This window comes from Pteronotus mesoamericanus, unplaced genomic scaffold (assembly GCF_021234165.1).
Source record: "Pteronotus mesoamericanus isolate MK-2021 breed Mesoamerican mustached bat unplaced genomic scaffold, CSHL_Meso_final scaffold_85, whole genome shotgun sequence".
Taxonomy (NCBI): Eukaryota; Metazoa; Chordata; class Mammalia; order Chiroptera; family Mormoopidae; genus Pteronotus; species Pteronotus mesoamericanus.
In genome coordinates this window covers 20,505,181-20,531,552 of record NW_026555329.1, presented here as the reverse complement: position 1 = coordinate 20,531,552, position 26,372 = coordinate 20,505,181, and the positions used below count along the sequence as shown (strand labels likewise).

The 26,372-nt window shown below is 36.5% G+C and overlaps 1 protein-coding gene across 2 annotated transcripts in view; it reads left to right on the top strand.

Annotated features, from left to right (window-relative positions):
- The first annotated feature begins 863 nt into the window (after positions 1 to 863).
- VPS50 (VPS50 subunit of EARP/GARPII complex) overlaps positions 864 to 26,372 on the top strand; it is a 128,925-nt gene continuing 103,416 nt past the window's right edge. The window contains exons 1-4 of one of the 2 annotated variants that reach the window (XM_054564240.1): positions 864 to 994; positions 8,670 to 8,738; positions 23,039 to 23,161; positions 24,191 to 24,262. In XM_054564240.1, coding sequence (XP_054420215.1) covers positions 962 to 994; positions 8,670 to 8,738; positions 23,039 to 23,161; positions 24,191 to 24,262 — 297 coding nt within the window. In that variant the 5' untranslated portion in view covers positions 864 to 961. The remainder of the gene's footprint in view (positions 995 to 8,669; positions 8,739 to 23,038; positions 23,162 to 24,190; positions 24,263 to 26,372) is intronic. The other variant, XM_054564243.1, reaches the window with a different exon arrangement.

Here is a 26,372-nt window from a genome sequence, read left to right as displayed (position 1 = left end):
ATGTAAAGCTATTAGCAGAGTTCTTGACATGTAGAAAGCTTTCAATAAATGGTACCTTCTATTGTTAGCTCTAGGTCGCTCCCTGCCCCCCTCCCATAATTACAAAGTTTTTTTCTTAAATTAAGCCTCAAATGACTTCCCTCTCACTTTCTGCAATTCAAACTGCTAAAATTTGAGGACTTTAGAGTGACCTTCGTACTTATTTTTGTTGTTCCTAACTTAATTTTTTTAATTTAATCTTTAATATATTTTGACATTTGTACTTACTGTTATATTATCCTTTTTGACTTGCCTTAGATTATGCTGGTAGTAAAGTAAGTGGGGGGTTAAATCTTTTAATTTTAGGACTTTTTGCAGTGGATGCCAAGACTGAGGAATGAGGGTGCTAATGTTGGCCAGCCCCCTATGCTTGGACCACACCTCTCTTTTCCAAGCCCAGCGCCGCCACCTGGGAGCCTCAGGGGTCAGGTCACGTCTAGGAGAACGCGTTCCCTTGAGCTCCTGCTGCTTCGCTGCTGACTCAGCTCCCCCACCCCGCCTCCCTAGGTCAAGTGGGGTTTCCTCCCCTCTGCCACACTCCTAGGGGCATCATGTCAGGTTGGTCTATATACTTTTTTTTGGTGTTTGTTCCTCTCTCTCAATGTCAGATCACCTATTTGTTAGTTTTTCGCCTCGCGCAAAAGCTACCGACCGCAAGTAAAGTCCGGTTAGCGCCAAGATCGCTAGAGCAAGGTTGGAAGGATTTATCAGAGCGCCAGCTGCTGGGCTTCCTGGGAAATGTGGTACCTAGAAATGTCGGCGGCAGGCGGAAGACTACAGTTCCCAGCATGCTTAGGGAAAGGGAAGGCGGCAACATCACGTGACCACTCACTATGGCTTCCCTGTGTCGGGGCTAGCCGGCTGGTGGTTTGTTGTGATTTGTTAGTTCTTTGCAGCAGGGAACCTCTCTAACGATTTCAACATGCAAAAAATCAAATCTCTTATGACCCGACAGGTAAGTCGCGGAGGCGGAAGCAAAGGCCTCCTTCATCTCCGCTGGGAGAGAGACTGAGATCTGCTTCTGGGCCGCGGCGTGTGGAGACCTAAGTTTTAGGTGGTGGCAGGTGTTTGGGGTACTCGCAAGCCGCTGAACGCCCTGAAGAACTCAAGTGAGCCCCGCAGCTCAGAGCCCTGCTCCAGCGGTTAACGGCGTTCCAGAAACATTTCTTTAAAAGAGACTAATGAGGGAATCAGCGCTAGCTTTGTCTCCCTTATACCCCTATATGCCATTTTTCCACGGACAGCCCCGGGGGCTGCCAGGGTTCCCCTATCCAAGCTGTCTATTGTCTTTGAGTAGGTGGCCTGGCTAGGGAGCTCAGGTCTGTGCAATAGAAATGACCTGGAAAGAGTGAAGACAGTGGATAATGTGGTGACAGAATTGGAAGCTTTATGACTTTTGGCAAGTCACCAAACCTTGTAGCTTAGGTTTCTGCAAGTGAGGATTTGTTGGGTTTTTTTTTGTTGTTGTTAATTCCATCTCACAGTTCTAAGGGTCATCAGTAAGCTAATGTATGTGAAAATTCTTTGTGAAATGTTACTTTTTATCATTGTCCTAGTAAAATAATAGTCTTATTTTTTGCCAGAATGATAATTCATGAATAAAACCCAGCTCATAAATGTTGGGGACTCCCTAGTAATGACTCAGATTCCTTCAAGCAGGAAGTGGGAGAAATTTCCCTTTCTTATTGATCATGACTTCGTTTTAGATAGCTTTATTTATTTTAACTCTCCTATTTCCCTATAACTGGCCATTCTGTATTATTTTAATATGAGAGAAAGATAATTCAGATTACAGTTTTCAGTCAATGTGGTTTTGAGAACTTTGGAGAAGGTGAAGAATAATAATTTAATGAGAGGTTTATTTGTGAATCTGTTGTCAATGATTAAAAAAAGAATACAAATTCCAGATTAAATTCTTATTTGGAGATTTAGAATTGGAGAGCTGTCTCAACAGGTTACTTACTATTTGTAGATTTCTGCGGAACAATACATGAGTCCTACGTGACATTTTATTCCTGTCAAATAATGTTAATGTCATGAGCATAGAGTAAAAAAGTTCTATGACTAACAAAAGATTTAAGCAAGCAGGTAGTAACATTTGACAATGCTTCACATTTTTTGAGCACTGGTGTTAGGCTTCATACCATTTCTTACTTGAGAATGAGTTCAGGTCCTGCTCTATTGTCTAGTACCTGCGTGACCTTGAGCAAGTCACCTAACTTTTTTTGTCATCTGTTTCCACATCTTCAAAATAGGAACAGCCCTGGCGGATGTGGCTCAGTGCATTGAATACTGGTCTGTAAACTAAAGGATCTGGGGTTCGATTCCTGGTCATGACACATGCCTGGGTTGTGGGCCACTTCCCCCGTGGCGGTGCGTGAGAGGCAACCACGCACTGATGCTTCTCTCTGTCTCTCCCCTCTAAAAGTAAATAAATAAAATTCTTAAGAAAATAGGAATAATAACCTCATGAGGTTAGCCAGGTGATGATGTTTATATGATAGGATGAAGGTAAAGAGATAAATAAAGGACTCAACTGAGTTCTGGGCCTTATCAAGGAAGTGTTTGATCATAGAGATCATCTCAGTGGCTGAACAGGTGGTGGGAAAGCTGGAAATCTGGAAGCAGGCTGTTGCAGTAATTCAAACAGTAGATGCTTTCAAGCTGACTTTGGTATCTGACTTTTAAAATAATATGCACTTTCATACATTATTACCATTAATACCCCTAAACTGCCTTGGAAAGCTGAATTTGGACTTCGGTGCATCAGCTAAGTTCAGTGCTCTCTCATGTTGCTTGCCATGCAATTCAGTGTAGTCAACATTGTCATTGTACAGCAGCTTGGGTTGTTCATTGTTTTTTAACTATATTTTATAATAATGAGTGGGAGAGAAAATACTTAAGTCCAGGACCCAAACAAATAATAGTTTGTGTCTCCTTAAATATAGTGAAATTGTGCTGAAAATGGTAACTTCAGCCTGAGTCAGTTGCTTATTAGACATGACCAGGTGAAATCTCTGCTTAGAATAAAAAAAAAACCACAAAACAAAACTGGAGAACATGTGTGAAAAGCTACAACTATGCTGTGTAAAAAGTGAGGTAACATGAGTTTTACAGATTTTTAAAATCATCCTAATTATGTATGTTTAAAGCTTGGCTCCACATATTTGATCATTATTAATATATAGTTCATGAACTTATAAGGTATTAAAAGGTAGGGTGCCACCTCCAGTTACACTGGGGATTTTATTTAGTACTGTTTATTTTTTGATTAAATGGAGAAGTAATGCAAATAAATACACACACAGATTTTTGTGTGTGTGTGATGCTCCAGAGCATGCTAGTAATATATTATTTATGGGAAGAGATGTGAAATAAAGATCTGTGAAACTTGGTGTGTTTTTTTGGCATTTTGACTCTCCCAGGACCTTGGTGTGGAATAGAGTGGGAGAGTGGGCTTTGTTTGATCCCTTTTTTTTAGATAAGATCTGCTGTTCAGCTTTCTCCTTTATGCCCGCCTCTGTTCTTGTCAGTTCATACAACAAATGTTTATCGAGCACTAGGTACCAGGCACTGTTCTAAGTATGCAGGATGCAGCAGAGAACAAAACAGACAAGGGCTAAGAGGCTAGGAAGTCCTGGAAGTTGTTAGCAATTTAGGTCATTTATAACTTTAGATTGCTAGGGAAGGCTTCCCTGAGAAGGTCACATTTGAGTAAAAACCTGAACGAGGTGAGGAAGTGAACCATGTAGATGTCTGGGAAGCAGCTTTTGGGGTGTAAGGAAAAGCAAATGCAGGGGCCCCAAGCCTGGAGCCTATCTGAGGAATAGCGGGAGTCTAGTGTGGGTGGAGTTAAGAGAGTGAGGAGAAAAGTAGCGGAAGAGGAGGTCCGAGAGCCGGAGCAGGGATCCAGATCAGAGTACCTTATCCTGACCTCGTCTCCTCCTCCTCTTCTTCTCACTCACGGCTTCTGTTGTGACTGAAATAGGCAGAGGAGGATTGTAATTATACATACACTTCAGGTAGATCTTTCTGGTCTATGCTGTAAGATACAACATACCTCATTTTATTGCACTCCGCTTTATTGCACAGATGTTGTGTTGTTTACAAATTGGAGGCAAGACCCTCCACCAGCAAACAGGTGACTACTGGCTTTATTGTGGTGGTCTGGAGCCGAACCCACGCTATCTCTGAGAGATGCCTATGGATCGAAAAGGGCAAAAGAGCTATTGCAGTAATCCAAGTGAGAGAGAGTGTGGGCCTTAACCAGGGTGCTAGTGGTGGAAGTGTTGAGAAAAGGGAGGACGGTGGCTATGTTGTAAATGTAGAGTTGACAGGATTTCTTGACAGGTTGGATTTGGCTGTGAGAGAAAAAGCAGCATCAAGGTTGATGCCAAATGGTTTGATCTCAGCAATTGGAAGAATGGAATTGCCATTTAATGAAGTGGGTAAGACTGAGGGAGGAAAAGATTGAGGAAAGAGAGAAGGCTTTCAGATTCATTCATTTGAAAGCCTCTTAGAAATTTAAGCGGAGGGATAAAGTAGGCTGTTGGTTAAGAGTCTGGATTTCTGAGAAGAAATCTAGGGTATAGATAAAAATATAGGAGTTACGAACGTATAGAAAGTATATAAACTGGCCAACATCACCAACAGAGTGAGAATAGATATAAAACGGGAATCCACAGTTGGAGCTTTTGAGAATTCAGTGTTGAAAGGTCAGGGGGAAGAGGTGGATCTAGCAAATCAGGTTGCAGAGGAGCCAGTGAGGTAAGAAGTCTGCAGCATCCTAAGGAGCACCTGCCCCATAACAGATGCTCAGTAAATATTTGTTGGGTGAATGTTGGATAGAGGGGGCAACCCAGCAGAATGGGTCCTGGAGGCCAGGTAAAGAATTTAAGAGGAGGGAGTGATCAGCTGGGTTAAATGCTGCAGATGGGTGACGTCAGGCGAAAAGGAGAGACAGCCTCTGGACGGAGCAGCATGGGGGTCATCAGTAACTCAACAACAGCACTTACTGTAAAGCAGTGGGGGAGAAAGTCTGATTAGATGAGGGTGCGTTTGAGAGAAACTGAGGACCGAGTATAAAGACTGTGGAATTTTGCTGAAAGGAGAAGGAAGCACAGGTCACTTCCCAAGCTTCTTTTGCTCGTCGGGACATAAGTTGCTGGTCCCATAAGTAGACATTGAGGATTTATGTAGACATAACGGAAGTAGTGTGGAAGTGTTAGTCTGATTTTGGTAAAAATGTGCTGAATTTTGTATAACTTAAGCTGAGGAAATTATCAAAACAAAAACCAAATATAAAAGAAAATCAAGTAATGGTTAATGATTACAGTGAAAGTTTCATTTTCATAAAGGGAGAGTACCACAGTTATAACCATGACTTCCTGCATCAGAGAGGTGAAGATAAAATAGAAATGATGGTCATATTTGTAGTAGAAATTTGCAATTCAAAGGAGTCAAGGTTTATAATCCTAAAATACAGGTGAATTTGAGACGATGTGTTCTGAGATATTTGTGTAATTTTTTGTTTTGGTAAAAGAAAAGTGTTTCTCTGTGATAACAGCCTCTGAGTTACTGTCACCGACATTAGCATAAAGTAGCAGGTAGGTTATATAAGTTATTCAAGGCCTCAGTGCCCATTCCTTGAATCACTTCACTCCCCACCTTCCTAACATGTACAGAGGGTTTCCAATTTTTACTATTATTTTTGTACATTTTTTTAAAAGTTGCCGTGTATGAGTGGCAAATTATTGTGTGTGGTGACTAATTTGGAAGTAAGACCTTTTTTGAGTTATTGGTATATGTGACTTGTTTATATTTCAGGCCCCCCCCCCTTTTTTTTTTTTTAACTGAGTAGTTCTGGGGAAGGAGAAAATTGCTTGTAATATATTTCCCCAATGTTTTCTGTTAGACTGGTTAAACAAATCTAAACTTTTTAAAATGTTAGTTTAAAAGGCATGGCAATTGTATTTTTAAAAAGATATTTTAAGGGTGGTTGTAATTTTGAATCAAATTAGGAAGTTTTATTCTCATACACACTGATATGTATGTCTGTTACCGCACAGCGGTTGGGGTCCTGCTGCCTACTGCCGCCCTTTAGGCAAAATTCCAGAGGCAAAAGTTCGGTGATAAAGAAAAGGAGTCTTTATTCAAAAGCTTCACAATTTTGGAATCACAGCTTTCCACATGAATTAGTCACTTAAGCCTATCAATTAAGGCTAAACCCCTAGCACCTGAGTTCTAGCATGCCCCCCCCGTTAAATATCTTATTTATCTGTTCTAATGATCTTATTTCTATTAATTATTTGTTTTAATTATTTTATTTCTATAGGGTTAGTTTACAAACTAAAACAACGTAAGATACAAACATTTCACAATTTTGGAAGAATGGCAGGCTTGTGCCTTTAGAGGCCGTCCCCTCTAGAACACCCAAAGAAGAATAATCCTGCCACCCTCTGCCGGCCAGCCTGACCCTAGGCCGTGCCCAGGACTCCTTCCCATCCAAAATACCGTCTGCTGGGAAACGCAGGCAGCTGCAGCACAGTCATCCAGGCATCCTGGAGGAGGGAGAACCCAAGAACCAGAAAAAGCCCACGCCCGCCTGAGAGACCTCCTTTTATTTCAAATCTTCTTGCCCATAATTCCTTGTGTTCCGGACATTCAGTTTCTCAGCCAATCCCATCCTAGACTGTTTACCATTGCCTCAGCAAACTCCTCCTAAGGTCCCTCCCTACTTCTCCCCAGTGATGTGAGAAGATCTCTCTGTATCATGCATGTGTGTTATGTATATATGTGGATGCATATAATAATAATATATAGAAGTTTAGTTGGGTTATAACCCAGCCTTGCCTTCTCTATCACCGTTGATGTTCTGCCCTCACGATGACTTTTGGTGAGAAACTAGGACAAGGAAGAACAAACACGAGTAGTTACAAGCTTTTATTTCCTCCTCATTGTGAGACAGTAATCGTCAGTGTGCTGCTTTTATTCTAGCAGACTTCCCTGGAAACTTCATTTTAAAGTCAATTGCATGTTCCCATGGGAACAATGTTCTAATTACTTGGAGAATGGAGCCTGACCAAGGACTTCTGCTGAATAATTTACTTATTTTTTTTGCTGTTGACTGTTCCTGGAGCTTTGCTGGCCACCGGGCTGTTGAGGCAAATAACACTTGGTGTCTCCCTTCTCTTGGGACGTCAGTCTGGGAGAGAAGAGATACATTTAATAATTAAAACTTCACTACTTTGGCAAAAGTGTTGTGTTGGAAAATGTTTAGCTGGGTTTCTAAAACATTAGTGAGTATATGAGTCACCTGGTTTGCTTGTTAAAGTGAAGTTTCTGATCGTAATCCAGAAATATGTATTCTTTAGATCTGTGAGGAGGCCCCAGGAATTTTTTTTTTTTTTAAATTCCGTGGGTGGTGGTGCGTGAGATGATCCATAGACAATTCTGTGAAATAGCATGTTCTCTGAAACAGATTTAGGAAGACTGCATAGAGTAGTTAATTCTGAAAGGGGGTTACTGGCTTCTTTAGGAGGTGGGGGGGTGTGTGTGAGAGAGAGGGAGAGAATGACAATGAGCCCGAACTCTGGGTCGGGGAGGGGAGAGAGAAGGGACTGAGTGAAGGCTGGGTGGGGCGTTCTGAGGGTCATAGAAGACCCTTGGGGGAGGCCGAGCACCTTGTCATAAACACTGTACCTGTGACTGGTAGTATTTTATAATAGGGAAGATATAGTATCTGTAAAATATAAAAATAAGCATGTTCTGCCCTGAGTCTCAAACAGTCGACCTAAATGTACCATATATTTTGATTACTAAGGACATCAGGGGGCCAGTATAGGACACCCAAATGATTAAAGTGACTGTAGCATAAATCTCTCCACAAACTCATGTACCAGCCAATTTTGCTTACAGACTAACATTATAGGAACTTTAGGCGTCTGCTTTGAATGACCTGTTTTTACAAAGAGGCTTTTAAAGAAAATTTAAATTGCTAACTTCCTTCTGTCTTGATAATTTTTCCTGGCACTAATAGACTTTCAGAATACTTCAGCTGATATGAATATAGAAAGTACTAGGTACCAAAGAAGTAAAGCATTGGTAGAAAGCAGAGAGACATGAGATTTAAGTCTCAATTATGCAGTATAAATTGGGTGCATTGGTGATGCATAATCAGGTAAAATCAAGGGATTACTTACACATTAATTAAGCAATTAGTATTATTTAAAAATCTTTGATTTGTTTAGTTGGTTGGTATATTAAATCTGCGAATCACAAATCATTGACCATTTTACCAGGTGAATTTGGTAATAATGAGTGTTTTTATAGAATGTTTTTTACCACTCAGTTTTTTTCTTTTGGTAATTTTTAAATTACAGCTAAGTTAGACTTTGTAAGTTTTGAGGTGCCATATAATATTTTTATTCTAAACTACCAAAAGTACATCTTTACTTGATTTAATAATAGTGCTATATGTGTTAAATGACATGTTTTTTAGAACATATGTCCTATATATTTTAAAGCAGGAATTTGTTTTTAAAATGGTGATTTCTATTTTAATAGATATGTTCTATCATATTGTAGTTCTGCAGCACAACTAAAGTTCTTTTTATCTTATTTTTTTTAAGGGTCTGAAAAGCCCTCCAGAGAGCCTCAGTGATCTCAGTGCCATTGAGAGTCTCCGGGTCCCTGGAAAGGTATTGATCTACCTGTGCGAGCATGACTTTTCACTGCCTTAAGTACCTGTTAGCGTCTCTGGATAATAAGTGATTCACAGATGCTTTTCCTTCCCACATGCAGATGATTGTTATGATAAGATAGGTAAATTTTTGTAGTGCAGGAGGCTTGGGACTTGTTTTTGCTTTATTACTCTTTGGGATGCTGTAAAATTCACTACAGTTAAGCAGAAAATGCAAAATTGATACATTGAGAGTTTAATATTATATCATATTCTTAGCCTGAAAACAGTTATATACATATATATGAAACTTACTGATTTATCTACTGTAACTTGGAGAAATAATATACTTTTATGAGGTAACATTCTGAACCAATCATAGTTAATTTTTTGTTATGGAGCAGAGATTTTTTGAATAGGTAGCTAAAGCATAACCTATTCTAAGTGGTAGATATCTTGGATTTTAATCCCTTGATATTCATATGAGTTTCTCAGTTTACAAATTTAGTAGGTGTTATTGGAAAGGTAGCTGGTGTCCCCTCAGGAGAATTATTAACAATTGTTAAATAAATAAATCCCTTCTGGTTCTCCCTCTGGGTCCTTGCCACTTGAAGCTGCCTCCAGGAATAGCAGCTCCATCACAGATGAAAGCTTGTTCTTCTGAGTGCATGCTCTTGTGATTTTCAATTTGAGGATCATATCTGAAACTACTGTTTGTTTTCTGTGGCTGGCTTGGCAATCAGAAGCCTCTTGTCATGCCCCAGTGTCAGCTGCTTAGGAGGATAATTTCCTACCTCTTTGAGGTGCCTTACCCCCTAAAGTGAATTTTGTGTTTAGTGCTTAGCCTTTATTTTAGGTCAGACCCAAATATAATCTCCAAATATAACATTCAAGCCAACCTATTTGCATGAAGTAGTTGAGACAAAAACCTTAAAGAGGCATTTTTTAAAAAAATTATTTATTTATTTTTAGAGAGAAGGGAAGGTAGGGAGAAAGAAATCTCAATGTACAAGAGACACGTCTGTCAGTTGCCTCTCGCACACCCCCAAGTGGGGACCTGGTCTGCAACCCAGGCATTGTGACCTGATGGGGAATCGAACTGGCGACCTTTTGGTTCGCAGGCCAGCACCCAGATCACTGAGCCACACCAGCCAGGGCAAGAGGCATTAAAGAGGATTTTATTTATATAGAGGCATTTTGAATAGTTTTATATAATCTTATAAAAAATTACTGAATGTGATAAAGTTGGGAACCAAGAGATAGCTGTAAATCCTAATTGACAAATAATTCTCTTTATTTCTTTGACTTAAGAAAATGAGATTATTATATATTATGTACATACCTTGAATTAGATTGCCTTAGGTATGTATTGCATAAGAACTTTCTGTTGTCTTTAAACCATGAGCCATGATGTTCTTCCAGTAGTGGTAGGCAGTAAATTTATGATGCTCTCATTACATGGTCTTCTTACTGAGTTCCCACCCTAGCCCCATCAGTGACCAGTGATGTGTGCTTTTCAGATGACTGGCTCTGGGTAGAGAGGCAAGTTGGGATCACAAGGTCAACAAGTGTAAATGGGTAGGTTAAGGTTAAGCTTGGGCCATTGATCTCATTGACACATACTAAGAAGCGAAGTTAATTAAATTGTAAAAGTTGATAGTGAAATCAGTATTAATGCTCTAAGCTTAAATTTAGCCTTACACTAAGAAAGCTATATAGACTTCTTGTGCCTGTTTGTGCTCTTCTGAAACATCACAAGTGCTGCAGGGTGAGCCGGGCTGCTGCCCCTACTCTGGGTAGTTTTGAGAACATCAAAGTTGTTGAGTGGCGAAGTGCAGTTTGCTGTCAGTCCTGAAATTAAGAGTTTAGGGGACTAATGTTCAGAAATTTCTGATACTGCGTAGTGCCGGCGAGGGGAAAATTTCCCATTTTCCCTCTCAGTTCTTCTGGCTGGTCTAATAATCAAAATGACGTGAGACAGATTAACAGGAGAAAACAATCAAATATATTATGCATGTACATACAGGGTTCCATAAGATGATGGGACTAGAGGACACATGGGGCATTTGCAGTTTATATGCCATCTTGAGCTAAGGAGGAAGGAGGAGTAGTGGTTTGGGACTCCAGAGGGCGGGGAGGTATTTCACATTGGGGTAGAAAAGCAAATGTTTGCTGGATCATCTTTAACAATGGGACCCTGAGAGGACTTTGGTCAAATGGGTCTTGCTAGGTTCCTCCCTGTCTGTCATACCTAGTTCATGTTAAATTTAGTCATCTGTAACGATAGCTTCCTTCCCTAAGCAGGTCCTCTGTCTATGTTATTTTAGGCAGCTAGGGTGAAGGTCAAAGTTTCTTAACTGAGTTTTTCTTTTCTTAAAAAATAACCAGCTTAAAATAATCAGTATCCAAAAGAGGCATGTTTTCGCATGGCAAACCCTGCTGTCTCTCAGTACCTTGCTATAACTTGAATGCTGAGTATTTTTCATAACCTAAATGTTACCTTACAATTAGGATATATGTATTTTAATTCAAAAAATTTTTAAATTAATCCCTTGAATTTATTCATCTTATAACTGGATGTTTGCCCTAGCCCCAAGTCCATGGTGCCCACCATTCTGGTCTCTGTTTCTATGAGTTTTGCTTTTTTAGATTCCACAGATAAGTGAGATCATACAGTACTCGCCTTTCTCTGTCTGACTTACCTCACGTAGCATAATGTGCTCCCCGTTCATGTTGTTGCAAATGGCAGGATTTCCTTCTTTCTCATGGCTGAATAATACTATTCCTATGTGTGTTGTTTGTGTAGGTGAGACTTTTTTTTTATCCGTTTATTCATTCATTGACTTAAATTTAGGTTATTTTTATATCTTGGCTATTGTGAGTAATGCCGCAGTGAAAATAGGAGTGCAGGTATCTTTTCAAGATCCTGTTTTTATTTCTTTGGTTATATACCCAGAAATGGCGTTGCTGGGTTGCATGGTGTTCTGTTTCTCATTTTTTGAGGAACCTCCGTACTGCTCTCCATGGTGGCTTAACCAGTTTACAATCCTACCAACAGTGTACAAGGGGTCTCTTTTCTCAACACCCTGACCAACACTAGGCTCTTTTTTAATTTAACTTTTTTAGTAATAGCCATTGTAACAGGTGTGAAGTGTGAGGAGCTATTTCTTTGTGGTTTTGATTTGCATTTTCCTGATGATTAGTGATGATAAATATATTTTAAATGATTTATTTTTATAAAGTTGCTTTAAAATTAATGTTGTAGCTAGCTCTTGATGGCTTGATCTTTAATGGTTTAAAAAAAGCTCTTTAAAGTTTTCAAATTGTTAAAAGCACTTCAACAAAGTATAAAATTTTAATTTGAAATGATTATTTTAAAATAATTCTTTCCTTTAATAAAAAGGTAATATATACTGTGAACAGAGAACATGGTAATCAGAAAAAGTACCAAAAAGAAAGTCACAAAAATCACTCACACAGTTAAGGTTATATTCATTAAATTTGTTGAGCATCTACTATGTGCTAGACATTCCCTAGGGAATGGTAATAATATAGCAGTGTAAAAGACAAAGGTCTTTTCCAAAGAACAAAACTCCTCTGTTGTCAGGGAGCTTACTTAGGTTCACGTAAAGGAAAGACAGACAGTAATCAAGGTGACTGCAAATTAAGACAAAATACTATGAATAAAATGGGGTGATGAGATAAAGTTCTTGAAGCTGAGGGTTATTTTGCATGAAGTAGTCAGTGTGGGTTCCTCCTTTTTTTTTTCTTTCTTTTTTTTTTTTTTAACAAAAATGGTGTTACACAATTCTCTTGAAGGTTGGATTTTAAACAATAGAATGTATTGCACAGAAAATGCTTACAATATATTACAGTATATATGGGTTTAAAAAGCAAGCTATGCAATAGTGAGGCTTAGGTAGATATTATTTGAACTTAGTAACAATTTATACCTATTAGAATGGCTCAAAAAGACAAAAATGCATGTTGGCGAGGATGTAGAGGAAAGGGAGGCTGTGTGCACTGTTGGTGGGAATGTAACTTGGTGCATCCATTTTTGAAAAACATTATGGAGATTTCTCAGAAGATTAAAAATAGAACTACCATATGATACAGCAATTCCACTTCTGAGTATTTATCTGAAGAAAACGAAAACACTAACTCAAAAAGATACATGCATCTCCATGTTCATTGTAGCATTTTACAATAGCCAAGATTGTTATGAAAATAACCTAAGTGTCCATTGATGGATAAATGGATTAACAAATGTGATATATATATACACAAAAGAGTATTATTCAGCCATAAAAAGAATGAATCTTGCCATTTCTCAAGGGCATTATGCTAAGTGAAGTAAGTCAGACAGGGAAAGACAAATATTGTGTGATCTCACTTATTTGGGCAATAAAACAGTAACAACAAAAACAAATAAACCCAAGTTCATAGATACAGAGAACAGATTCATGGTTGCCAGAGGTGGGGAGCAGGGGGTGGGTGAAATAGGATGTGGGTGAAGGGAGTCAAAAGGTACATAACTTCCAGTTATAAGTAAGTTAAGGGGATATAACATACAGCCTGGTGCCTATAGTTAAAATACTGTAGTGCATATTTGAAAGCTGCTAAGAGGGTAGATCTCAAAAGTTCTCATCACAAGAAAAAAATTCTGTAACTATATATGGTGATGGATATTCACGAGACTTACTGTGATCATTTCACAATATATAGAAATATCAAGTTATTGTTTGTATACCTGAAATGAATGTAATGTTGTATATCAATAATACCTCACTAGAAAATAGAACATTATCTTAGCTTGAGTTCTCCTGATACTCTAGTGCAAGAAATAAACAAACAAAATAGTTTATGCTTTTTAAATAGTCAGTGTGTAAATGCTTGTATAGAGAAACTCTTAAACATTAATTTAATGGCTCTAAGTCACTTAGGTATAGGTAGAGCATTAAAAAGGATGTTCTTGGTCTTTAGGAATGGAACCATTTCTATTTTCTTGTCATAATGTCTTTCTAAGTTGTAACAAGGAATGGTGATTTCAGTGGGGTTTCCAAGAAAGAAGTAGTTTAACTTGGGTTGTGTCATTTAAAAGGTTATAGTATAAAGGATAAGTAGGAGGAAGATATTAGGATAGATCATATGAAATGGCTGTTTGTTTAGGTTTGCAGTGGTGTAATATTGGCAAATTTCATATGGTGCAACTCACTAGGAAAGGAGGGTAGAAGGAAAACTGAAGGAAGGGCGTTCGGTGTGCTTGGTAATTCAAAACTGCTGATACGGTATTTTTTGAGAACTGTATAATTTGTAAGTGGGAAGAAATCTTAGAAGTCATCTGGTTCAGACTCTGCATTTTATAGACAAAATGACACTATTGTATCCCACTTTAAGAGGAGATGGGAGTCAAATAATAATCTGTATTTTGGAGATTTGCAATTTTGGTGGAGAGAATAATACAGGAAAAAAAAAATTAGGATTGTGTCCAGAATTTGCTATAGGAAAGGAAACTTTGTGACAAATTTAAAAAATTTTAGCTTAAATATTTTAGAGCCAAGGTCAGTGGTGCCCAAATTTGCTGCAGGGTAGAATTTACCAGCACCCAGGCTATACCCCATTTCAGTGAATTCAGTGTGTGCATGAAGTCAGGTGTCAGCAGTGTTTAAGGATCCTAGGGAATTCAAATGTGGAGCTAGATTTAGGAACTGTTGGCCAGATTGAGTTTTCGATAATGGGAATGGAGGAAGGGGGAGTACAGGAACTTTTCTTTAAAAAATTGGAAATTTTACAGATAATTTTTGTGGGAAAAAGTAGAATAAAGTTAGTGATGACCTGAATTTCATTCCTGAGAAATGGATTCTGTTATATTTCATATTAATGTGATTTTCATGCATAGGTAAGGGTGTAAGAAATTAATTGATGTAGTATTTATTGACTAAATTTGTTAATCATTTAAGAAATATATACTTTTTGAATTATTTTAAAGATATTTTACATAACTGGTTACAAGAATTATGAGCAGAATTTATTAGGAACTATATTTGAGAATATTTGTTAAATCCTGATTAAAAATAAAATATCACTATTCAGAACCTTCTAAATATACATCTAGATTTTAAATACTTTCCATAATACTTCCATAATGGTTAATATCATAAATGAGAAAAAGAAAACTAATATTGATAATTGTCTTATGCATTTTTATTGGAATATTGCCTTCTGATATTACTGTTTAAAGATGGGTTTTGTTTGGTTTTTTTTTTTTTAGGCCTTGATTTCACTGACTTATAAATACAAATAGGACTCAGCTGTATTTACTATTACCTGATTAATTTAGCTATGCCTTTGATTTGTTTTTCATTAAAGAAAAATATAGGGCAAGAGGACAAAAGAAATATCTGCTGCAATTAGAACTTGAAAATATATTTGTCTAAATATAAGAAAGTATTTTTTTTTTTTTTGTATATTTAATCCATCCTGCAAATAGTTACTTAATACCTGACTACTCTCTGGCATTTCTGTTTCATAACATTCTGCCCAATCTCCCAGAATGTAGAACATTGGGAGATTGGGCAGAATGTTCCCTAGCATTTAAACTTCTGTGAAGTGAGATTAATGGATTTGACTTGACTTGTTAGCATCTATGAAAATAATCCTAAAAGCAGACACTAATTACAGAGCTTTGTTTTTAAAACTTTACTGTGATATGAATAAAGTGTGCTGGAATAAGAGTCAAGAGAGCTAGATTCAAATAGTGAGTTAAATATTCATCTTAATGGCAACATCATGTTAATTGCTTTATGATTCAGTTTCCGCATCTGTGAAAAGATGTGGTTAGGCTAGATGATTTTCAAGAGCCCTTTTAGCTCTGATATTTTATATTTTTTATATTGTAATATTTGTACAAGAGATATAAAATATATATTTAAAAGAATGTGCTGAGCAGTTTTTTGGAAGATGAGTTTATTGGGATCTGTATTAGAGACAGGATTAGTATTGAAGTTTATGATGAGGAGACTTTTTTTAGCCTTAGTGATTGGGATAAAACCTTTTAATTTAGAATTATATATCATTTAAAACAGATACTTTATGCAGTTGGTACCAAGAGGGAATCCAACCATGCATCTAGAAATCACTTAGTTTTTCTTAGGCACTCATGGCTAACAATATTTAGCTGTGTTGCTTTTAACCATTACTAAGATTAGGCTCCTCTTGGCCTTCAGATGCTTTGATATTTTAACCCTTTTTTTCATAGCAAATCAGAAATGATCATTTACACAGTGCATTTGGCAATCATTTATTGAGCCACAGTTATTAAATTTTGAGGATGCAAAGAGGTGTAAGACTGTTTCTACCTTAGCCTATGTGGGAGAGACAAGCAAAAATAGATAATTGCACAGTAGTGAAAAATACAGTAGAGGTTTATAGTGTGCATGGGATAGTACAGTTAGGAGGGGTTGAGAGTAGGTAGAAGTGAGTGCAGTGTTTTCTAGAGTTGGCGATTAATTTGTGTTACAAGGATAACTAGTGTACAGGTAGATTTTTGAGTAGAAAACTTGGACACTAGGATACTGATTAAAAAGAAGGTAAGAACATGACGTTTAGGAAAGAAGGGTTAAATATGAGAGGCATTTAGAAAGAACTTAGGACTTAGAATTTTATTGGATGTGAAAAGTAAAGGAATTGGAAAGACTGAGGTCTTTTTAGACAGTGGGCTTGAAGGTGCTGTACTGTCTTTTCTCAGAATAGGCAGTATTCTTTTAGAGACAGGCTCTGATAAGACATTTGAAATCTGAAAGAAAAACAAAATTAAGAATTATACAGTGGATTTTTCTTTCTGTACTTCAGTTTGTGATGTGTCTTTTCTTCAGCATTACTTCCCAGATGGACAGACATGTGGCAAACAGCTCTATGTTCAGTGAAGTTGAGAAAATTTTAAAGATAGCTTTAAAATAAATTTGCCATCTTTAAAGCAATTATCTTTGATGTTTATCTTTCCATAAAAATAAATTAGGAAATACTTGTCAAAAATGTAATTATTGAATTAAGATAAATAAAAGTATTTGGCAGAGTATCAAATATGAAAGTTTTGCTTTCTAATTTTGTCTTTTAGTACATGTTAAAACTTAGTACCATTCTATAATATAATCAGTTTATTTCGTGATCTACATCAATATCTGTTAAAGGTATTTTAAAGAAACATTTTTAAAAACATTTGTGTATATTTGGAAGGCCATTATTGTAAATAAAGTGATTAAAATACATTATTTGAAGTACTTAATGTGTATTAAAAGCTGGATTAAAACAATGTCATTTATTTTTATAATCTTTTATAAATCGTTTTGCCAAAACCTCTTTTCACATTGTAAGCTTCCCAATGTTCCACTAGATGGCACTGAAAGACTGAAGAAAAACAGGCTAGGCTTTAAAAGCTATGTTTTATTTAAAACACGCAAATACAAACTAATGAACTGGCTGTTTTGATGGATTATTATTGTCGTTCTAGTGGGACTTTAAGAAAATATGCCATTTCCCCACCTAATCAGACATCTGGAAATTCATTACAAATGTATGTGGTCTACTCGTATGTATGGTTTTAGGGTATCTGTGATCTTGAATGCTACTTCATTTGGAAACAGAAAACCTATTTTTATTCATTACTTTATAATTTTTATAATGCTGATTGAATATTGAAAATTTCATGCTTTTGTTCTTCCTTTAAGTTCTGTATAGACTATGGTAACAAATTTTTTTTTGCTCTGTGCTAACTGACAAGACTGATTGCCATTTTTAGAATTTATTATAATAGAAAAACCTTTTATGTTGACTGATGAAGAAATGGAAACAATAAAAAAAAAGCTTTTGATAAGATTATCTTGGGAAACCCAAATTCATACTATGAAAATGTAAAATTTCTTCCTTTTCTCCCCCACTCTCCCCCCAACACAGTGCGTTCTGCCATTCAGGTAATGTAATGTAAACTGTGGTCTGGTAAGCTAAGTTCTGAAATGGAAGATGGTTTGCATTTCATATTTTGTTTCATAAATTTTCTGTGGGGTTTTGAAATCTGACCTGTGAAATTAAGATTTTTGCATTCATCTTTTTGTTTGAATAAAAACCTACTACTGAAGATAGTGAGTTTCCAAGCTGTTCTTAGGCTTTAAAAATTAGGTTAAATTACTTTCCAAAATTAAAGAGAGAGTTTGTTTAGTTAGGCAAGTAGAACTGTGAAGTTGTTTATAACTAACTTTGTGCACTTATAAAAGTGAATAGAGTTGAAAGTCCTGAACTTGGGTTGGTGTTTTTATTTGTGTTATATTTTATTTAATTTGAAAGTAGTGATTAAATGCAGAATTTGTAGTCTTTTCTTTTTCTCTCCTAAACTTGAATACATTCCATTAAGAGATAAACTTTTAAGTGAAAAGTTGCTTTGTAAAGTTAGAGCCTACTTCCTTAGAAAACATAACATGCTGGAAATGTTTTATAACACTGTACCCTTGAGGGCTGCCATCGTTTTGTAGGCTTGGATCCTCAGTTCTTACAAAACCTTTTGTTGTCATGTTGAAAGGAGTAAACATTCACATTTGGCTTGGCTAAAATGTTGACTTAAATTTCTAATTGCTTTTCATTTTTCGTAACGTTATATTTGTGGTGTGCATTTTTGTGTGTATGTTCATGTAGCTTCATCTCAGAGATGATCTAAGGAGAAAAATATGCTAGGTAACATTATATGCAACCATATAGTGTATTGTAGCTGCTGGAAAAGACAGCCTCAAAATACTGAATAACTTCTTTGTTGTCTACCACCTTCCTAAAATAATCTTGCTTTGTTTATTATAAGAAAATATTGAATATTTATACTTTTTGATTTAGCACCTGGAACAATAATGTGTGTGTTGAATATATTTTATTTTTAGTAAGGGAAAATATGATTCTAGTATATATAGGAATATATTGTATTTAAAAAAAACTCAATTGCTGCCTTTTATTGCCTCTTGGTGTATATGCACACTCTTCCCCTGTGACATTTGTCTGCCCTGTGAAGCCCCGTCTGGTGTGTAACTTACTGTATGCTTCCCCACTGCACTGTTTTAACATGTGCTTTGCTTTATTTCTATAACCTTATTCCCCCAGTTTCTCAAAATTGAAATTTTACCTATTTTCATATTCTTTAAATGCCATCTCTTTCATCAGATGTGAATTGTCTTGATGCACATCTTTGTTGTCTGCATCTCCCTCCCTAAGTCCTGCCTTGCAACATTATTGTTTATTCTTCTTACCTTCCTGTTACTTAAGCAGCTATTTGAGGGGAAATATATCCAGGGTCTGGCAGAAGCCTGCTTCAGTGTGGTTGGTAGGGTAATAATATGGATGTAATAATTTATAGTTTTAATTTGAACATTTCACCTAAAATGTCATATGGTGTGCTTGACTGTGATATTATGTTACAGAATTACACGCTTATGATTTTGTAATAAAAGATTTTGCAATAAAAAGGAGCATTGTTTGTGCCAGACCCTGTATTTTACTCATCTTTGTTTCTGTGTGCCCTAGGGTGGAGGATTTTTACATAGTAGGAATTAAAAAAATGTTAAATTGAAGTATATGACTTGACTGGGAAAGGTAAAGTGATAGAATGTAGAAAGCAGGCAGGTTATTTCCTCTTGATTGTGTGGGAGAGAGATTTGATTTTTTCTTTTTTGACAAAAGAAATTTTGTTTTTATCCCTGTACAGCTTAATTTATTATTTTAATTGTAGTTTTACTCCAGCTTTAACGCTGGGGTGACATTGAGGTACTTTTTCTTTATTTTAGGTGTAGTTCATTACCATTGGCAGGCAAGTTGTAGCGTATTTGATGACCTGTAGTTGTTGACAAATCATTTTTGAATTTTTCAGTTGTACAGAATTTTTCTGCCACTGTTAATGATAAATATTTTTTAGCTACTGTGTAACATAAAATTTACTATAAAAATAAAATCCTTTAGGAATATTAGTAATAATATAATAGCAGTCTGTAAGACTGAAATATTTTATTCCCAACTTAGCTTAAGTATCTAATATTATTGTAATTTTATAAAAAGTCACATATTTTAATATGGTATAAGGAGTTTTGTTACTCTGTTCTCCTGATTTTACCTTTTGAATTTTTTGGCAGGAAATCTTTAGTGCATTTTGTTTACATAAAATTTTGCCTCATACATATTGGTTTGCAAATTTGGTTCTGATTTAGGTGACGAATTAGGCATTTTGTACATCTTCAATCCTAGGAAACCAGTCAGTTTATGTAAAGGCAAAATTATGGAGTAATTTTCGTGAGAATATGCAATCTAGATAGGTGCTTCTGTTTTTTTTTAGTGTACATACATAAATTGTTCCTAAAATCATTTAACATTTATTGTTATTTCTAATTAGAAGAAATAAATCTTTCATTAAGAGTTTGTGGAAAAATTTGGCTATCAAAACAAGACCATATTGTTTTTCCTTTCTCTTGTTCTTACATTCTTTTTTAAAAAATATAACTCACTGTGTAGTTAATTTTAGGTTGATCCGTGGTTATTATCTGCACTTTGCCTTAACACTGCAGAGCATAATGATAGAGAAATAAGGAGAAATCTCAGTTCTCGAGATATGTGCAATGTGATCGAGCAGGCAGTACTAATAGGAACAGTCTCTTACAGCGTACAAGTGCAAGGGATAAAAAGGTGGTTGGGATGCTAAACAGAATGGAGCTTGTCTGAATGAATTCAGATTTATGTTTTCACACAGGAACCATTAAGTTGTGTGAAAGGAGAGGGTATTTTATAGGAATGTAGAGTGTCGGGCATTTGCTTTGGATTGAATCCTACTTTGTGTGCTGTTGTTTCTTTTTCTGGCTTTCTTGGTTTATTCCCTTCTTTATTCTAGGTTACTTAGAGTGTCAAGTGTTACATGTCAGTTCTTTTAAATTATATGGGTTTGCCTGCTCTCTGTGATATAATTGCTTACTTTTCTGGGAAGAAATGACATTTGACCTTTTATATACATACACAGATTGTACTCTTTTTACAGATTCATCACATTTGTGAAATGTACACTTGTGAGATATTTCTTACTGAAATCATGTTTTCCCTTTGACATTCTTAAAATTGGTGTATATGTTTCATTGTCATTTTGAGAGAGAGAGAGAGCGACAGAGCGACAGAGAGAGAGAGAGAGAGAGAGATTATTTATGTATGTTCTTTATAGGCGACAAAAACTAGTCATGGAAAGACCAAGTAAGTTGCCAAAGGTTAATAGCAGAGTTGCAGTTAAAACCTGTCTTTACCTTTAGATCAATCATTTATGTAGTATGTGGGTAACCTCAGTGTGTAGTAATATGTCACTGGCATTTACAAATACATTTAAGATGAAAGTGCTCATTCGTTGCAAATTATTTCAGTTTTTGGCTTAGCTCCATACCCGATGTTTTCCAATCTTAGCGATTTTTATAATCTTCAATTTTTGGGGGTGTGTGTGTGTATGTGTGTGGTATCAAGTACATTTGCTTGCTGCTGGTGCTGTGGGATTTCTAGGGAGGCAATGTTGCCATATCCTCACTTGGGCCTTATTCTCATCCTCAGCTTGCAGCATTTTGAAGCTGATATTTCAAACGTCTGTGGACTTTTAGCGATGGAGAGTGCCAGGAATTTCTGATCTCCTTTTTCATTTCATATCTCAGTGTCATTTCACATTTCCATTGGATGCAGGCAAGTTGCGTGGATAGGCTAGCTGGAAATCTTTCTTCAAGTGGCATAGGTTTAACCCAAGTCGGGTCTACAGTGGTGCTGTCCAGGGTGCTACACAGATTAGAGTGTTGTAGAACCCCAGCCCACCGGGAACACAGCTCCCATTGATTTCTTACTGTACTCATAGTGTCTAGTGGAATGCTAAATCGGTGATGGCTGTACCTTTGGCCTTTTTTTTGGTAGTGTATTTTATAAGTTGAGTTTTGGTACTGAAGAGACATTTTCTTTTTCGTGCACTTTTAATTATGCAGATTTGATTTTTATATGACTTTGCCTTCTCTTTTAGATTTACTGGCATTTTAAATTTAAACAATTAAATAGTCTCTTGAGTTTCAGATTTATTGCTCTAATATTTTAGTTTAGATCTCCTAAGAGGAGATAATTTTATGATTAATAGGTTTATAAGTTTAAAATATAAATTAAAGCCTAACAGATATATTGCCAAGGTATAAGGCTCTTTTTTTATGAGGATTTCTTTTACTGAAACTGTCCTACAATAAAATAATCTAGAGTACTTCTATTTGGAAAATAGTGTCCTCTGATTGACCATATAATTTTATATAGCTAATTAGCGAGAATTCATTAAGAGTTTTTGCTAAGTATTGTTTTAATGACTATAAAATGATTTAAAATACTAGTTTCTTTTTGTGTACTTATTTGAGAGTAATGTGAATTAAAAAATCGAATTACCGTATTGTTATATGTCTATAACAATGTCTTGATTAATTAGTGTGGTTGAGAGAGGCTATCTGGATAACTGACATCTCCCAGTTAATTGAAGGTTTATCCAGTTATGAAGTGAAATTGTATAGGATAGGGATGTTAACATTAGGGGTAGAGATTTATTTGTCTGCCTTGCTCTTTTTAGTTATATGAAGTCATAGATGCCCCATTCTGTATTATTAGAAAGGAGCATTTGATCAAATACAGAGCACTGGGTTCATAATCATATCATTAATTGCAGTATTAGTACACTTTAAAGGAAGTCTCATAGACTTACAGAGCTAAACCTGGGAGCCTTTTCTGGAGCCAGTGCTGCTTGGCTGAGCAGCGGGATTTTCAACAGAAGAAAAGTGACTGCTACTCAGGGTTCCAGTGCTGATTGTGACCCAGAAGTCACTGAGATACGGTTTCCTGTTTATCTGTGGTGAGACAGATTTTAGAATGCTGTTAAATTGTGAAAATGTGTATATATGAAAGATACTAGGTGGTTACTTTGGTTTTTCCTTTCGTCAGACATGTAAGTTCTCTCAACTACTGATCTGGCGCGCAAGGAACCAAAAATAAAATCTGAACTTTGAAACTGGCTGGAACTGAAAATAAAATCTGAATTATGAAACTGGCTGTTTTTTCTTCAATAGATGAGTAGTTTTGAGCATTTGGCTTTCCTAATTTTCCATGAACTTTCCTCTTTTCTATCAGTTAATATCCTTGATCAGAATGGTTCCCAGGAGATTTGTGACAGTTAAGACAGATGATTATTTTATTTCCATGCAGATAGAATTAAACAACTACAAGTACTGTAATTGTGTGTTTTTTTTTTCCTTAAAGGAAGAATTCCGAGAACTTCGAGAACAGCCTAGTGATCCTCAAGCTGAACAAGAACTAATTAATAGTATTGAACAAATATATTTTTCTACAGACTCATTTGATATTGTTAAATATGAGCTGGAGGTAAAAAAAATTTCATTAAAACCTACCAAAGCCTATTTGTTTCAGTGATTTAATTTGAGATTTGAATCCTTTTTAGGGATGTTATTTTTTTTTATATCAGGATTGGTCTATAATGATCATATTGTGATTAAATGAACTGTCGGCATTGTTTAAAGATGAAATTATTTTTTAAAAATGTAAAATTAAGTGCAGCTGTAGAACCCAGGAAACATTTCTATATTTTTGGATTTTTAACTGTTAACATACAGTATATTAGTGTACTGCCTCTGTTTTATTTTATATTGGCTAAATATGTTTACAAAAGCTCTAGGACTTTTATCCATGAATATAGATTTACACAATTGTTTAGTTGTGATAAATATCCCTATTCTATAATGTTTATAACATTGGCCTTTTAAATTTACAGGAACTTCAAAAAAAGAATAGTAAAATTTGGTTTTAAAACCAGATACAGTGTGCATATACATACTTTATATGCAGTACATACAAAGTCATTCCACAACTTATTGCAGTTTCTTCCATCATTTGAGTGAGACTTGGAGACTAACTTGAAGTCTCACTTCTACATAGTAGTATACATTTTTTTAGTTTCCCATACTATCTGAAAGCCAATGTATAATCTAGAATGTACTCCAATAACTGTCACTATCTTACTGTAATGCTTAGTTATTACTCATGTTTCGAGAGGGGAAATATGTTCAGGGCCTTCTTCAGATTCTCCTGTACAGGTCATGGTGGAAGCAGTGTCTCCCAGCCCAGGAATCAGGGGCTCCCATTGTGACAGGCTTTCCTGGAGGTTAGAGGCAGCAACAAGTGGAGATAGGGGGCCGGGTGAAGAGCACCAGAGGGTTGGGTAACAAAGATGTGTAGGCTTTCGTGTCTGGGGTTTAGTGGGGAAGTGGGCAGGACAGGAGGAATGGATGCGAATGGGATATGACACTGTATGCACAGTTTGTAAGTCAGAGTTGTACAGGCAATGACACCAAACTAACGTTTATTTCACTTTTCTCTAATGGGTTTGTTTTTTAGAAGCTCCCTCCTGTTCTCAATTTGCAAGAATTAGAGGAGTACAGAGACAAATTGAAGCAACAGCAAGCTGCAGTAAGTAAACACATTTCTTTGTGACCTAACTGTAAATGAAACAGCAGGAAGGTGTAATGTTTTCAGATTGTATGGTTTAATATATTAACATACTAAATAAATCTTATTTAAGATGACTTTGATTCAAATGATACATTTATATTAAAAATTTAATGCCTACTCAGTTTCCCTCACTTTACCTTGGTAGATTTGCTTCTAGAACGTGAAGTTCTCTCTCTGGAATCCTAAAGGTGATCAAAGAATTTTGAACTTTTAAAAATTTTTTTTCAGATGACTAAGTACCTGTAGGCTGCCTGTCATGCAAAACTACTCACAGTTTTGCAATGGAGGTTTGTTTTTTTTTAACCTAGGAATAAAGGTGCCCATTTCTAGTTGAAATGTGTCCAAAGAGAATACCAGGATAACATTCAGAAAGTCTGAATTGTAACCCCTATTCAATTAATTGTGTGACGTTGGGCAAGTCACTTAGCCTTGGTAAATCTCTTTTTGAAGTGATGGGTTAGACCCTCATTTTCTCTAATGCTGTAAAACTCTCTGATTCTGTATTTTCCTCACATTAGGATGAACTTCTAAAAAATTCAGACTATAGAACATTAAATAGTGGTAGTATGTGGTCTTGTTAAATTTTTTAATAGTAAAGTAGCAATTGTAGTATGCTTACCTGTTTGGATTTAAGATATTTAATAATATAGCTGACAAATAAAGGAAGATGCAGTCATGCACTAACTACACAACGATGGTTTGGTCAGTGACCAACCACATATACAGTGATTGTCCCATAAAATTATAATGGATGATAAGCAGAAGCTTTGTGATGTTGAAGGAAAAGGCTGGACCCGACTAAGACGTTGAAATTACTGCTAGCCCTGGGCGGTTTAAGCAGAGGAGGAGCTAAGCATTTTGTCCCCCTGCCATTTGCCTGCTAGAGGCCGGGGCCAACAGTTGGGGGAGCCTGGGCACCTTATCCCTTTTTCCTCTCCAGTCCTGCTACTTATTCTTCCCTCCCTTTTCTCTCCCTTTCCCTCTCCCTTTTATGATTTCTCCTCCCAAGCTTTCTCTCTGTTGGTCTCTTTCAATCTCTGCTTTCCCTTCTCTTTTCTTTTTTTCCCCCATCTTCCTTTACTCCCCCTGCCATACACTCTCCCTCCCACATCTACCTCCACAGCTCTCCTTTTGCCCCCGCCAACATGTGTGCTGCACACACTTTATCTTTTCTACTGTATTTTTACTGTACCTTTTCTATCTTTAAATATGCTTATATACACAAACACCATTGTGTTAGAGTTACCTACAGTATTGAGTACAGTAAAATGCTGTTGCAGATTTGTAGCCTGGGAGCAATAGATTGTATCATGTAGCCCAGGTGTTAGCAGGCTGTACCATCTAGGTTTGTGCACTTGCACTCTATGATGTTTGCACAGAAGGAATTACCTAACAACACAGTTCTCAGAACTCTAGGCGAATGACAGTTTACTTCTCTTTCTTTGGCATTGCAACCAGAAGTCACAGTGTGTGTTGGGATCTCCCTGCGGGTGGTGGTCCTGGTGTGGGGAAGGAACTTGAGCGCTAAAGGGTTGTGTAGTAAAACTATGTTGTGCTTTTGGAGAATTATATTTCGGAGGATGGTGGCACCTTTTTGCCTTCTCTTGGTTTCAACATATTTAAATATATGCTCCTCCACCTGCGTACTTTACGTGGTGGTACTTTTTGGGAATCTGCCCCATCACATAGTGACCTTTGGGATTTGATAAACCTGGGTTTGAATCCTGGCCTTGTAACTACTAAGTGTAGGACTGTGGGCAAGTTACTATTGTGTATAAGGTCACTCATCTAGAGAGTGAGGATGCATGTAACCCATTTCTGTAGATTGGTGTGAGTGCTAATTGAGGTAATGTAGGAGCACTTAGTACACTGCCTGGCACAGTGCAGACTAACAATAACTACGTTGTCTATTTATTTATTTATTTATTTATTTATTTATTTATTTATTTATAGGAAACCCAACTTCATAAAATTAGGTGGGTTTTTGAGTACATCTATAAAGATTCATATCTATATACATCTACATGTGTGTGTGTCTATATCTACACACACACACACACACACACAC